At 48.2% G+C, this 13,439-nt stretch overlaps 3 protein-coding genes across 3 annotated transcripts in view; 2 read left to right on the top strand and 1 right to left on the bottom strand.

The window, feature by feature from the left end:
* PAAG_12097 (hypothetical protein) overlaps positions 1–1,982 on the bottom strand; it is a gene marked incomplete at both ends in the record, with an annotated part of 2,679 nt that extends 697 nt beyond the window's left edge. The window contains 2 exons of the mRNA XM_015847633.1: positions 70–798; positions 914–1,982. Coding sequence (XP_015702783.1) covers positions 70–798; positions 914–1,982 — 1,798 coding nt within the window. The remainder of the gene's footprint in view (positions 1–69; positions 799–913) is intronic.
* Positions 1,983–5,582: 3,600 nt separating this feature from the next.
* Positions 5,583–5,947, top strand: PAAG_05793 (hypothetical protein; the record flags this gene model as incomplete). Its single annotated transcript, XM_015845682.1, has 2 exons — positions 5,583–5,714; positions 5,831–5,947. The coding sequence occupies 2 exons, from the start codon at positions 5,583–5,585 to the stop codon at positions 5,945–5,947; spliced, it is 249 nt and encodes an 82-aa protein (XP_015699908.1).
* A 1,843-nt stretch (positions 5,948–7,790) lies between these two features.
* Positions 7,791–11,528, top strand: PAAG_05791 (3-hydroxy-3-methylglutaryl-coenzyme A reductase; the record flags this gene model as incomplete). The annotated part of the gene is made up of 4 exons (XM_015845681.1): positions 7,791–8,135; positions 8,227–8,592; positions 8,671–11,057; positions 11,144–11,528. The coding sequence occupies 4 exons, from the start codon at positions 7,791–7,793 to the stop codon at positions 11,526–11,528; spliced, it is 3,483 nt and encodes a 1,160-aa protein (XP_015699907.1).
* Between the last annotated feature and the right edge of the window lie 1,911 nt (positions 11,529–13,439).

Genomic DNA, 13,439 nt, shown 5'->3' with positions numbered 1-13,439 from the left:
AGAATTCTGTTTGTGTTGGGAGAATGTTAGAAGGTATATTAGACGACGCATTGTTACTACTGGGCAAACGGGAAGGTAATAGGATGGTGGCGGGTGGGTTGGATTCTGGACATGTTGCTGTTGATTGGGGTGGTTGGGTGGTTGTGGAGGATATGGTTATGGTGCTAGTGACACGGATGGTTGTAGTTTTTTCGTTGGGTGGTGCTGTGGCACTTGCAGTGGAAGATATAGTTATAGTTGTGGTGCTACGGAGAGCTGTAGTTTTGGGGGTGAGTGGTGCTGTGGTGCTTGTGGTGGAATGTACTACCAATCCATCGTCACCCAGAGTTATTGGAGAGACTACAAATCCATCGTTCTCGCTAGATGTTGAGATTGAGTCTGGTGGGGAGGCTTGACTGGGCGCAACAACTTCATATGTGGCTGGGAATGGGGCAGCAACAGTTATTGCAGTTGCTGGTCCGAAATTAATTCCAGAAATGAGCAAGGGATAAGATGAAAGGCTCGGTGAAATATTAGCAGAGGAGATGATTCTAAATGCATCCTCAGGTGATTTCGTAGAAATTGTTTCAGGGACGGTTGTTGGTGAGGAGCTAGCTGTAGCAGAACCGCCCCTCACAATCGAGCCGAAGGTCATTCGAAAGGTCGTACGTATGGCGCCACCATTGTTGCTTGTGGAGGCAGAATCAGGAGATGCTGAAGAGATGGACGCTGTAGCAGTTGCTGAGGATGATGTAGAAGCAAACAAAGGGATGATGGCGGGTCTTGAATTTGATGGGGTCTTAGAGGGTGTTTGAGGTGCTGAGACGCAGTAAATGGTTAGAGACTCATTGGCTGCTGGAGGGTGTTGAAGAATAGAGGGAGAAAAAAACGGAAAAGAATGTCAAATTCGCGGTTATACCGTGTCATTACTCACCTGAAACAGTCGTGGAAGGGGTGTCACAATCGTCATCTTCTGGCTCTGGCTCTGGCTCAGGCTCAGGTTTAGGTTTAAAAGCCGATGGAGCTGGCGCTCTAGTAGTTGACGTTGGTTTCTCTAAAGCTGGAGGATTTGAGCTCGAATAGCCAGGAATAATCGGAGCTTTAAGGTTCTCAAACTGGGATGGTATCGCAGCCGAGCCAACATCTTGATCTTGAACATATTTCAACATAGGCAGTTCTCCCTTAGCTGCCACCTTCAGATCGCCTGACGGTGCGATAATGTCAACATCCAGACAGGTCGTGTATGTCTCTTGTTTGCCCGACTTCACATTCGGGTCTATATTAGGCATAGTGTCCCAGATCCATACCCAGTAGAGTGTGTATGGCTTACCGACGGGGGCGTTTTGTGGAAGAGCGAGATCGTGTTGACACCAGAGTTCTGCATTATTGCCGTTGATTCTGTAAGAGAACTGGTTTTGTCGGTGCTTTGAAATTGGACTTCCGCTGGTTATCTGATGACATCTGCCATCATCAAAGTTATGCACTGAAAGCAGCATTCCCCTACGATCACCACCAGTTCCCTCCTTGTTCCAGACATTGTGAATTGAACAAAATGTTTCCCTGCGTCGGGGCTGTGTCGTACCATATACATAAACCTTGCCACCTCCATGAGGTTTGCCCTCAGGGGTATTTGGAAAAGATACATGACCGTTCTCTAAATATCTCAATGCGATTGGTGCTCCTGGTGGAGCCTTCAGACGCGGAAATCCATCAGATTGAATTGGTTCGAGTTGAGATTCCTTGCACATAGTGTCGTTGGGGAGGATCCCAGCTGTTGCTTCGCCAGGTAATAGGGCCCGTTCGGGAGGTAGTTGATGTTTCATTAATGCATCTTTATAGCCCTCCTTGCGAGGAGCAAATCCACGAGAATAACCATGAGGGCCCGTAAAGGTACCGTTTGGCGCGATCAAGGTGAGATCCTCAACCCAACTATGCCCCGCAATGGTTGGGAAAAGGTAAAGAGCACTGGCCGTCAAGGCTAATATTGATTGCAGCTTGCGCATAGCGATCGTGGTTCCGCGTGTTCTTTTGGTCGATACGTGAGAAGAGAATATACAGTTTGAGTAAGTGACGCCAAAGAAATGGGCGTTGGCGTATAGCAAAACGCTGGTGATGCTGAAGTGGATGTTGATATCGATATCGATGATAATGATGATGATGATGATTGAAGAGAGACACGGCCAGCGATGTCAAGAGATTTGAATAGATGCTTCTACCAGTGTCAGCGAGCGCTGGGAATGAAAAGACACATCGAGCAAAGAAGAGCAAAACATGCAAATGGCAGCAGAAGAGAAGCATAAAACCAAGCACAATTCTATGGATGGCGGAAGGCGGGTGATGGAATTTGTATTGGGGCAAACCATTTTAGGCACATTATCACGGAACTTACCATGAACATATTTCAATATATCCTTCAATGAATGGGGATGAAGGTAAGGGGTAACGTTCATCTAGAATGTTGAAAATAAATAAAATAGTGTGATAGGAAAGTTGAATGATAAAAGTATAAGTACAAGGGGCTTAAAACACTTGGTTAGAAAGTCATTCATTCATTCATTCCATTCATTCACAGCATGAGGGAAGAGCCTGTCATAGGCAATTAAATTATATAGGGAAAAATGGGTGGGTTTAACAATGGGATTCATTGTCAAGTTTCCCCCTGCCCATTGACAAAACCAAGGCAGAGCAAAATAAATAGAAGGAAAGAAATGCAACCAAATAACCGAAGGAAAAGAGAGAGGAAGGAAAAAAACAAGGGAAGAAAATATGAGAGAAAAGCAGTATCCCCAAAATATTTCACTGAGGACGAATATATATGTGAGATCCAATAAATCTGCCAAACACCCAAACACCCAAACGCCCAAGTACAACGAGACAGTCATGATACATCAGAGAGTTCATGAGAGGGCTCTCAATAGTATTAGAGCAGGGGAGAAATCCCCCTTATAGCATCCAGGAGCACTCTGCTAGCAAAGGAGAAATGCTAGCCAATAGATTGCTAGAGGACAGCGTGCAACCAAACAATGCACAATGACGAGGGTTAGGTTTCGAGGAAGAGCAAAGGGGGAAATGCGTTTCAAACGCCGCCCGAGTCCTGGAGGTAAGATGCGTTCATTTCCCGAGCCGCCCGAGATATATATAACGCGCCCTGTTCCACGGGGTCAATAATAATAGAAGGAAGACACCTGGAGGTGCGACGGCGGGAATCTCTCCAAGCAATATGGGATCCACTGCATGGAACTAAATGTCAGTGATGATGATCATTTTCTTCTTTTCTTTTTTCTTTTCTTTTCTTTTTTTTCTTTTTTTTTTCATTATTTTTTACCTTTTCATTCACTTTTGGGGAGTTACCGCTTTCTTCTAGCGCGTGAAATCTCTTACTCACTCACTCTCTTTGCCCTGGAAGAGTCTGGCGCGCGTCGCTGTTTGGACTGCCAGCGACAAACAGGGTTCACGTGGATAACTTGCCTCGCAATGAAAATAACCAGGGACCGGTCAGTCTGAAAAGGCCCATGACACTTACCCTATTTCTTGCTGTCATTTGCTGTTGCTTGCTGCCACTGATTAGTGTTGAAAACGACAAGACTTTTGAAGAGGGAGTTGGAAGCGTTGCTGTTTTGCCAGAGAAGTTTTGGGTTGGTCTGTTCCAAACCAGCATGCTCGCCGGTCAGGAACGACGCCGACTGGCTCAGAGCCGAAGTGGCTTGGGTGTTGTGGCATGAAACACCCTAAATTAGGTTCTTGGCTACCTACGACCAGGTTAAAATGAAACAGCTGCAAAGAGAATTACGATTGCTTTGTCGAGAGGGATCCTTTAGGTCAGTCTTGAAAGACAAAACTATTAGAGCGTCTGAGGGATGACATGATTCAAAGTCAACTCACCAACCGGGACAAATATAGTTACCCAGTTTATCAAGTCGATGCAGCGGGGTTTCTGGGGAGATCCCTACCTAATACTGTTTGGTAACTATTTAAATATACGTCAGAGTAGCCATATAATTGGGCAGATAACCTGCTCAAGGAGGGAAAAACCAACGGCCGGTTGAAACGGCAACATTGAGGGCTTGGCTAGGGCAAGAAGTTATTGCCCTGTTCACTCCAGGAGATATTATATGGCTATGTTATCCGTATCCTAAATGACGAGATTCCGGCGGTAGGAACCACGGGATTGCTTGACTATCTCCTAACCTTGACAAAAACGATGCATAGTTACTTGGGTAGTTACTTGATCCAGGATCCAGAAGACTCTCCCAAAAACAAAGGACTCTTCTTATGGGTTTGTCTGCTCGAGTCATTATCTATCCAAAGTAGACCACCGCACCCGGAGTATTCATGTGAACGAGCCCTGTTCGTTCGTTGTCCCAGCGAATACCTCGTCATTTCGCTGTACTTATCCACTGGTATATCAGACAAATCTGTGAGCTAGCATCGTTCTCCATCTCCATTGTCATCACGAGGACAGCCAGTAAATTTCACCCAGCTGATATGACCTTTTCACCTCTAAAGATACACAACAGAGCCGTTCTCCTGCAGTGCCGGATGGCTGAGGGAGAGGGCCAGGTAACCGTTTGCGGCAAGTCATCTTGCAGACTAGCGACTCAATGAGATTGTACTTACAACAACCAGTTTGCATATGTACATGACAGAAATTCCCCACACCTCTGTGAAGAGATATTCTGGTATATACAGGGAGATTCTAGGGGTGCATTGTAGACGATGATATGCTGGGATTGTGATTTGTTTGTGCTTTGTGTCTGTGAATGCACAGTACACGCATTGTGTGCAACTAGGGGGCTGATTCAGGTGAGAGACGCGGAGTGGTTATGATGTAACACAGAGTAGTTAATGGGGACAAGGGAGGGGAAATGGGGAAAATGTCCCCGGAATATATCAGGTTTAGTTGACTTGTTCGATCCCAAGTGGGGTGGGGGAGAGCTGGATATAGAGAAAAGAGAGGAGTTGAGTGGAGGAGGGGGGAGGGGGGAGGAGACGGCAAAAGATACGCAGGTGCCTAGGTAAATACCCGCTCCCAGAGACCATCGACAGACCTGTCTAGAGATGGCCGGATGATCGATGGGACGATGGATCTAATACATCGTAAGAATAAATGAGATTTGTATCTTCCAATGGTTTTAAAAGGGATCATTCCGTGCATGTGATATTCGAGGATGTTTCTCCGTACCTTCGCTTGTCCGAGGTTGGCTTCCCCCTATCAGACTCTGGCTTTGGCTCCAGACTCAGGCCAGCTGCCAGACAGCTAGGTCGGATGGAATAGACTCTGGCTACTTATCCGGAGCACCTATGCAGCCGTTTTCAGAAATGTCAACCAAGGTAGGTATTGTCTATCCTGTCCCCACACTTGACATAAAGAGACAATAGGATCTCACTTGCGGAGAAATAGCAAAAAAACAAATCGGAACATTCAGCATCAAACCGAAAACATGTTGAGCATAAATACAATAATCTAGTGTAAAGTAGATCAAATTTACTGCTCTCATGCAACATGTGAAATCCTGCTCACAACAACTTTGCAAACTGCCAGATCCAGCCACAGGCTGATACAAAGAAATCGGATCTCCGTTGCAGTCACCACATGGCATGGCATGGCAGGGTATGACGGAAGTCAACGATATAAACGAAATGTATATCAGGCCTCGTGGAGTCGTGGGCCTGGGCCCCAGATCCTCCCAACGCTGCGGAACAATTATGAGATATTGACATACAACAATACCTTGGTACATATATAGTTGCGTTGTTTCCCACCGGGTTGGGACAATGTCACTTAAGTTAGCTTTAAAATATATTAATTATTGCACAGGATGACCGCGACTTGATGGTTTGGCCAGAATAGAAAAGCCTCAAGAAAAGCAAGATGCAGGGTCCTGTGCAGATGCTGTGGTCCACGGTTGCACTACGTTGCATCATATACAAGAAGAGAAATGTCGTAAGAGGAAGTAGACCCAGGTAAATTGGTACGTATAAGTTGGGAGAAGGTACATAGCTGCCCAGAATGACAGCACACTGTGAGCCGCCATGACATCATACGTTAATAGACACGGGGTATATAGGTACCTAGATTAGTAGAACAACCGTTATGGACAGGAGGAAATTCCCTAGATAGAAATCAAGTTTGAAGGAGAACTTCCCGAAAAGATCAGCAACAGGCGAAACTCGATACATCACCATATCTGGGATGCGGCAGGTTCTGGGGCATTGGCGAGCTCTAAGCTCCTTCAGTCCAGTATAATTAATGTTTCGTGGACGGTTGCGTCAAGCGTGCCGATATCCTTGCAGTCTTGCAGAGAGTTGGCCAGCAGCCAGGGTAACTATCTGGCAGGGCAACAATATGTACAAGTACTTGGAACATGAGGAGGATAATATAGCGAAAAGTAAAAGAACAATGTCCCACTGCACCGGAATCAATTTCAGTTCGCATTCTCCTTCACCCCTCCTTTGAAACATCCCCATCCGTTCAAAGAAACCCAACCTGCAAGAAACGGAGCTCGCGGAAGGTTTGGGCAGAATCGAAAAAGGAAAAACTTGATCCACGCAAGCTGCACAAATATTCCGCAGTTCGGTCCGGAACAACCGGATAATCCGCCTGCAGATCTCCTAACAGGACTAGCGCGTTTATGGCGGTGAGGCATACTCCGATACTATTGGCTATATAACACCGATCTCCGCCAGAGGAGCCAATAGGTGACCTGCGTGCCGCCAAGGTAAACCTTGGAAGCACCTCCCCTTCCAATTTCCGCAGGTTTCACCCCTAAAAGTCGTTTTTACGGCCCTAACAGCCCTGGAGAGAGAAGGCTAACTTTGTGTGGGTTTAACCATTAACTCCCTTGGATCTGGGTTCAGTGCTTTAGGCGTCACTAGCCGTCCATAGTTGATGCAAGACAGTAGTTTGCAGCAGTGTTAGTGGTGACCTGCAGCCTGCAGCCGGGGTTAAGGTTGTTCTGCTTGAGGGACCTGACATTGTGAGAGGAGCGGAGCCGAAAAGAAAAATAAAAAAGGTCCAAAAAAGCAACACCCAAACAAGCGATTTTCTCGGTTTACGGATTTAACGTTCGCCACAAAAGGAAAACTACTTTATTCTTCCCCCCCTCCTCCTCTGCGATTTCTCCCTCTTCGAGACTCCCTCTAGGACTCGGTTTCAATCCTCTGGCGGATTGTTCCTAATAACCCTGCTCGATTCCGTTTTCCTCTTCCGCTTGTCCTTTTCTTAAAAATATTTTATCGTGACTCGTAATTGTCTCATACCCGGCTACGTAGCATCCTGTATTGTGTATTTTTCGGCTTACGCAGTCGTCCGTTTCTCCCTTGCTTCTCCTTTCTTCGAGCCCTCCCTCAACAGCCTTAATCGGGCTATTTTCGCGTGGGTATTCTCTCTTTCACCTTTGGTTTTCCAGTTTACACTACTGTCGTTGGGATATTATCCTGGGAGAATCACTTTTGTGAGTATGAGAACATGAACGGCTCACACCCCCTTACATGTACTGTACCGGCAGTATTACTGTCCTTCAACCATCACTGAACCAATGAACCCTCTAACACCAAACTCTTCAATAGATAATATCCATATTCCATTCCCTCTTTCATCCGGTCTTTCCGAATCTACCATTTTTCATACCCAATGTTCGCGGGAGTGATGGTTAGATAGATAAGACAGCCTCGTTATCATCCCGTCTCCCCCCTCCGCACAACTACACCAATACCCGTGTCACAGTATCCGCCCCCTCTCAACTCCGGGATTATAACGTTGGCTCTTCCTCCAATTTTCTTTTCAATTAAAAAAAGCTACCTGAAAGGTCATGAGAGGCTCCTGGCTTATCCCCCAGCGTTTCCGCGACGTCAATGCCGCAGACTCGGCTGACGCCGGATGGCTGAATCGCCGCTTGACACAAGGGCTGCAAGCTGTGTCTCGCAGAGCATGTCTGCATCCCATTCATACCATAGTGGTAATCGCCGTGCTTGCCAGTACGACATATGTTGGGTTGCTGGAGGGCAGCTTGTTCGATGCGGTGAGGGACGTGGGTGCGGGTCCCGGTCAGCTGGATGTTGAGCCGTTGTTGAAGGGGGCGAGGAATTTGAGACTGGGAGAGGCGACGGGGTGGAGATGGCAGGTTGACGATACTGCGGAGGTTGAGGGGAATGAGGTAGGGGAGCTTTTTTTCTTCTTGTTTTCAATTTTATGTCTACAGCATTTTAGGGAACGATGCTAACTATTTCCCCATTTTAACTGTGCAGGCTGTACAGCATCTTGCCCTCACAACTTTCATATTCCCAGACTCGTCATCACGTTCTCCGAAAACAGCTCCCGTTGCAGAAAACGTCCAATGCCCCGCTAACTGCTCCGCATTTCCTATCCCGCATACCCCCAACTTGCTCTCCCCCATCTCCCATGATTCTTCCCTGGCATTTGCGGTGCCCTATGAGCAGATATCAGATTTCTTGAAAGCTTCCCAGGAAATACCAGAGTCTCAGGATGCTCAGGACGGTGGCGAGCAGAAAAAATGGATCATGAAAGCTGCTCGTAGCTCCGGGTCGGGGTCGCGACGTGCACTGCGGATCTGGTTGACTGATGCGTGGAATTCGTTTGTTGATCTTTTGAAGGTATGCTGCAACGCAGCGCTGCGGATTATCAACCATATAATGTTTTTGAAACTACTGCTAACATATATTTTGTCATAGCATGCGGAAACCGTCGATATCATTATCATGGTGCTCGGTTATATATCTATGCACCTTACCTTTGTCTCCCTGTTCCTCTCCATGAGACGCCTTGGCTCCAAATTCTGGCTTGCAACCACCGTCCTTTTCTCTGGGGCATTTGCCTTCCTCTTTGGCCTCCTCGTCACCACGAAACTTGGCGTCACCATCAACATGGTTCTCTTATCAGAGGGCCTCCCCTTCCTAGTGGTTACGATCGGATTCGAAAAGCCCATCATTCTAACAAAGGCAGTCCTCTCAGCCTCCCTGAACACGCGTCGCCAAACACCCGCAAGGCAAGTAGGTTCGAATGCGGCTACTGTTCCCCCCTCCTCACCACACTCCATCCAGGACGCTATCCAGTTCGCCATCAAATCAAAGGGCTTCGAAATCGTTCGTGACTACTGTATTGAAATTGCCATTCTGGTTGCTGGTGCCGCATCTGGTGTCCAAGGCGGTCTAAGACAGTTTTGTTTCCTTGCTGCATGGATTTTGTTCTTTGATTGTGTCCTGCTCTTCACGTTTTACACTACGATCCTCTGCATCAAGCTGGAGATCAATCGGATCAAGCGACATGTTGCTCTTCGCAAGGCGTTGGAAGAGGATGGTATTACCCGCTACGTCGCGGAGAGTGTGGCAGCTAGCAATGATTGGCCTCGCATGAACGCGGATGAGAGTGGAGCAAATGGAGACAGCCGGGGAAGTACGAATGGGGTGTTTGGCAAGAAGGTCAAGGCGAGCAGTGTCCCCAAGTTCAAGATTTTGATGGTGGGTGGATTCGTGCTTGTCAATGCTTTCAACCTGTGCACGCTCCCTTTCCGAAATCGTCAGGATGGACTTCTTTTCCCCGCACTATCGAAAATCACCAACGTCTTATCGCCTGCCCCAATCGATCCGTTTAAAGTTGCGGAGAACGGCCTTGATTCGATTTACGTCGCTTCAAAGAGCAAGCAGCAAGAAACTGTGGTGACTGTATTAGCACCTATCAAATACAATCTCGAATACCCCTCTGTGCACTATGCGGAAGCGGAGGAAGGCGGAATTTTTGACATTGAATATACAGATCAATTTTTGGATGCTGTTGGGGGTAAAGTTATCGAAAGCCTGCTGAAGAGCCTTGATGATCCAATCATCAGCAAGTGGATTATCGCCGCTTTAACTCTCAGTGTTATTCTTAACGGTTACCTCTTCAACGCTGCGCGGTGGAGCATTAAAGAGCCCGAAACAGTTAGTCACACTCCGAAAGAGCCCAAAATCGACCATAAGGAGGAGCAGAGGAAAGAGGAAATTAAGGTGAATGGCACACTTCGAACACGCGAGGAGTGCGAGAAGCTGCTCAAGGAGAAGTTGGCCCCCTTCTTGACGGATGAGGAATTAATTGATCTGTCCCTCCGCGGCAAGATCCCTGGCTATGCCCTCGAAAAGACGATGGAAGACTCCAGCATCCCCCGCATCGACGCACTTACACGCGCAGTGAAAATCAGAAGAGCCGTCATTTCACGAAACCCATTAACAGCTGAACTAACCAGCTCATTCGAGTCCTGCAAGCTCCCGTACAAGGATTACAACTACACCCTCGTCCATGGCGCCTGCTGCGAAAACGTCGTCGGTTATCTTCCACTCCCATTAGGCCTCGCAGGACCGCTCGTCATCGATGGAACAAGCTACTTCATCCCCATGGCTACAACGGAAGGTGTTCTTGTTGCGAGTACAAGTCGAGGCTGCAAAGCAATCAACGCTGGTGGCGGGGCTATTACTGTACTCACAGGCGATGGCATGACTCGCGGACCCTGTGTTAGCTTCCCAACGCTGACTCGAGCAGGTGCAGCGAAAGTCTGGCTAGATTCTGAAGAAGGACAAGCCGTAATGAAAAACGCATTCAACTCCACGAGCCGCTTTGCGAGACTGCAGTCGATGAAGACAGCCATGGCCGGCACAAACTTATACATCCGTTTCAAAACCACGACGGGCGATGCAATGGGTATGAATATGATATCCAAGGGTGTCGAGAAGGCGTTGCAGGTCATGTCCACGGAAGCGGGGTTCGACGACATGACTGTCGTATCCATTTCGGGGAATTACTGTGCCGATAAGAAACCTGCAGCTGTCAATTGGATTGAGGGACGGGGCAAGGCAGTCGTTGCTGAAGCGATCATACCCGCCGACGTGGTCCGTGGCGTGCTGAAGAGCGACGTCGAGACGCTTGTCGAGCTGAATACGAGCAAGAATTTGATCGGGAGCGCCATGGCGGGGAGCATTGGTGGGTTCAATGCGCATGCGTCGAATATCGTGACCGCATTATTCATTGCGACGGGCCAGGATCCCGCGCAGAATGTCGAGAGTAGCAATTGCATCACCATTATGAAGAAGTGAGTTCTCCTTGTTCCCTCAGTCACCCCCCAACCCAACCCGACATCTAGACCCCTTCAACACCCCATTAACCATACCACAACAGCGTAAACGGCAACCTCCAAATCTCCGTCTCCATGCCTTCCATCGAAGTCGGCACAATAGGCGGCGGCACCATCCTCGAAGCTCAATCGGCCATGCTCGAACTCCTCGGCGTCCGCGGCGCACACCCCACCAATCCAGGTGATAATGCTCGACAGCTCGCCCGCATCATCGCTGCTGCTGTCCTGGCAGGTGAATTGAGTTTGTGCAGTGCGTTGGCAGCGGGGCATCTTGTTCGGGCGCACATGGCGCACAACAGGAGTGCAGTGTCGATTGCAGGCGCAGCGTCGACGGTTACGCCTAGTGCGGTGCCCCCGCGGTCTGTTACGCCAGTTTCGGCGGCGGTGGGGGCTGCGAGGGGGTTGGCGATGACACGGGCTGCGCAGTAAACGGGCTTTTGTGTAATTTTTTTTTTTTTTTTTTTTTATATATATTTTCTTTCTGTTGGTTTTGTGTGATGAACAATTGTAATTGTCGTGTCTTCTAACATTTTGCGTTTTCCTCATTTTCCCCCGCCACGGCATATATGGAGCGTCTATCCACTGGGAATTTTGCTTATGGTCTTAACACTTTTGAAGTATCTTGTCTTCATTTTTCATCTCCATCTCTCTTCCTGCTCCTTGTTGTAACTTTTTGGTGGTTTGTTTGTCAATGCTTCTTTTGTCGGTCCTGGTTACATATAAAATATACATGTACAGAAGAAGAAGAGAGGAGTCGAGAGGAGAATCTATGCATAACCTCCTGCATATCGTTTACCATTCCCCGCCGGTCTTGTCTGTTTTGTGATGACCGTTGATTAACGTTAACTGTTTCCCACGACTACGCCTGTACATATCCTTTGTCTTTCCCCGCTTCCATTCTCCTCTTCGCTTCGGTTCTTGGACTCTCACGGGCCAACTGGTGGGCACAGTGCATATAGAGATATCCAATCAATCTTATTTTTCTTTAAAAAAAATGCATTTTTGTTCATCGACAGAGAGCTTTGACGGAATAACTTCTATCTTGTATTTTCCCCGCTTCCCCCCTCTCTCACCGCTCGCTTTCCTCTATAAATGTTCAGAATGCCATCGTATTTCGGTAAACCACCTACCACCTACCTTACAACCTGTTCAGATTTCCAAGGATTTGACTTGAACCTAGACAACTAATCTCAACCACTCTGACCCAAGACCCAAGGGGAAATAAACGCCGCCACGTTTAACTACATATACACCACTATTCTTATCTGAGAGAGAAGAAGAGAGGGGGGGAAACAGGGCTGCTGACATTTCCAAGGTTTCTTCCAGAAAGTGGGTACGGTCCCCTGTTCCCTGTTCCCCGTTCCCTGTTCCTGGACCGGGTTAGTTGGAAATCAGCTCGGCTTTCTTTCTCAGCTGAACAACCTGACAAAAAATGGGTAACTTAATGTTTATCTGCAGACCCCTCCCTCCCTCGGTCTTGAACAGCAGCACCCACGCTAAGCCGCCAACTGATGGTCAACGGGGCCGGGTAAGGGTAGATCATGCAAATACGAGCAGCACTTGACGCGGTCAAAGAGACAGAAGCACAACAGCGTCAACACCCGTAGCATGGCTCTTCGATCAATAAATAAAGCTCACGGTGGTGGCTGACTCGGGTGATTGCAGCGTGACTATTTCCCTAGACAGGGCCTGAGCAAGACCCTTTTTCACTTGCATGTGTATGTATGTATGTATACTTCAATTAATCATCGTTTCTGGTTTGTTGCTGGAGTCTGTCTGCGCGGTTTTCCAGGGTTGGCCCCCGGGGCTTATTATTATTATTCACTTAGCTCCCCAGAGATTGATCATGGTTGGGTTTGCGTAGATCGAGTCTTCGTCATCCTCCTCCTATTTTCCTCGATTCCAACCAACTCCTCATTCAACCTCCTGCACAGAAAAGAGGGGGGGTGGGAAGGGAGGTCATCCATCTCTTGCAGCACATCCCTCGGGGTTCCGTAATTCACTCATTCCACCAGCCAGCCAGCCTTCTTTATTCCCCTCGTTCTGTCTGCTCTCTCCACTCGCTCTCTTGATTTCCCACCTCTGGAAACTTACCCCGATCGAACCTCGGGCAGAGCCAGCGTGGCTGATCTCTGCCAGACACACACACTTCACTTCTCCTCCCCTCCCCCTTCCGTCCTCCGCAGCGAAGATCTCCTGATTTTCTTTCCCCTTCTTGTCCAACCGCTCGAACTCTCCCGTCGCGTCCCAGATTTGGACACACGGTACAATACAACACGCTGCATTCGTTCCGCCAAGTGGCTAACAACCTTTTCCCCCCCCCGTGTCGCCGCCTCTCTT

Source organism: Paracoccidioides lutzii (assembly GCF_000150705.2).
Source record: "Paracoccidioides lutzii Pb01 unplaced genomic scaffold supercont2.15, whole genome shotgun sequence".
NCBI classification, from domain to species: Eukaryota; Fungi; Ascomycota; class Eurotiomycetes; order Onygenales; family Ajellomycetaceae; genus Paracoccidioides; species Paracoccidioides lutzii.
The sequence above is the reverse complement of the archived record's forward strand: the minus strand, read 5'-3'. Positions and strand labels throughout refer to the sequence as shown.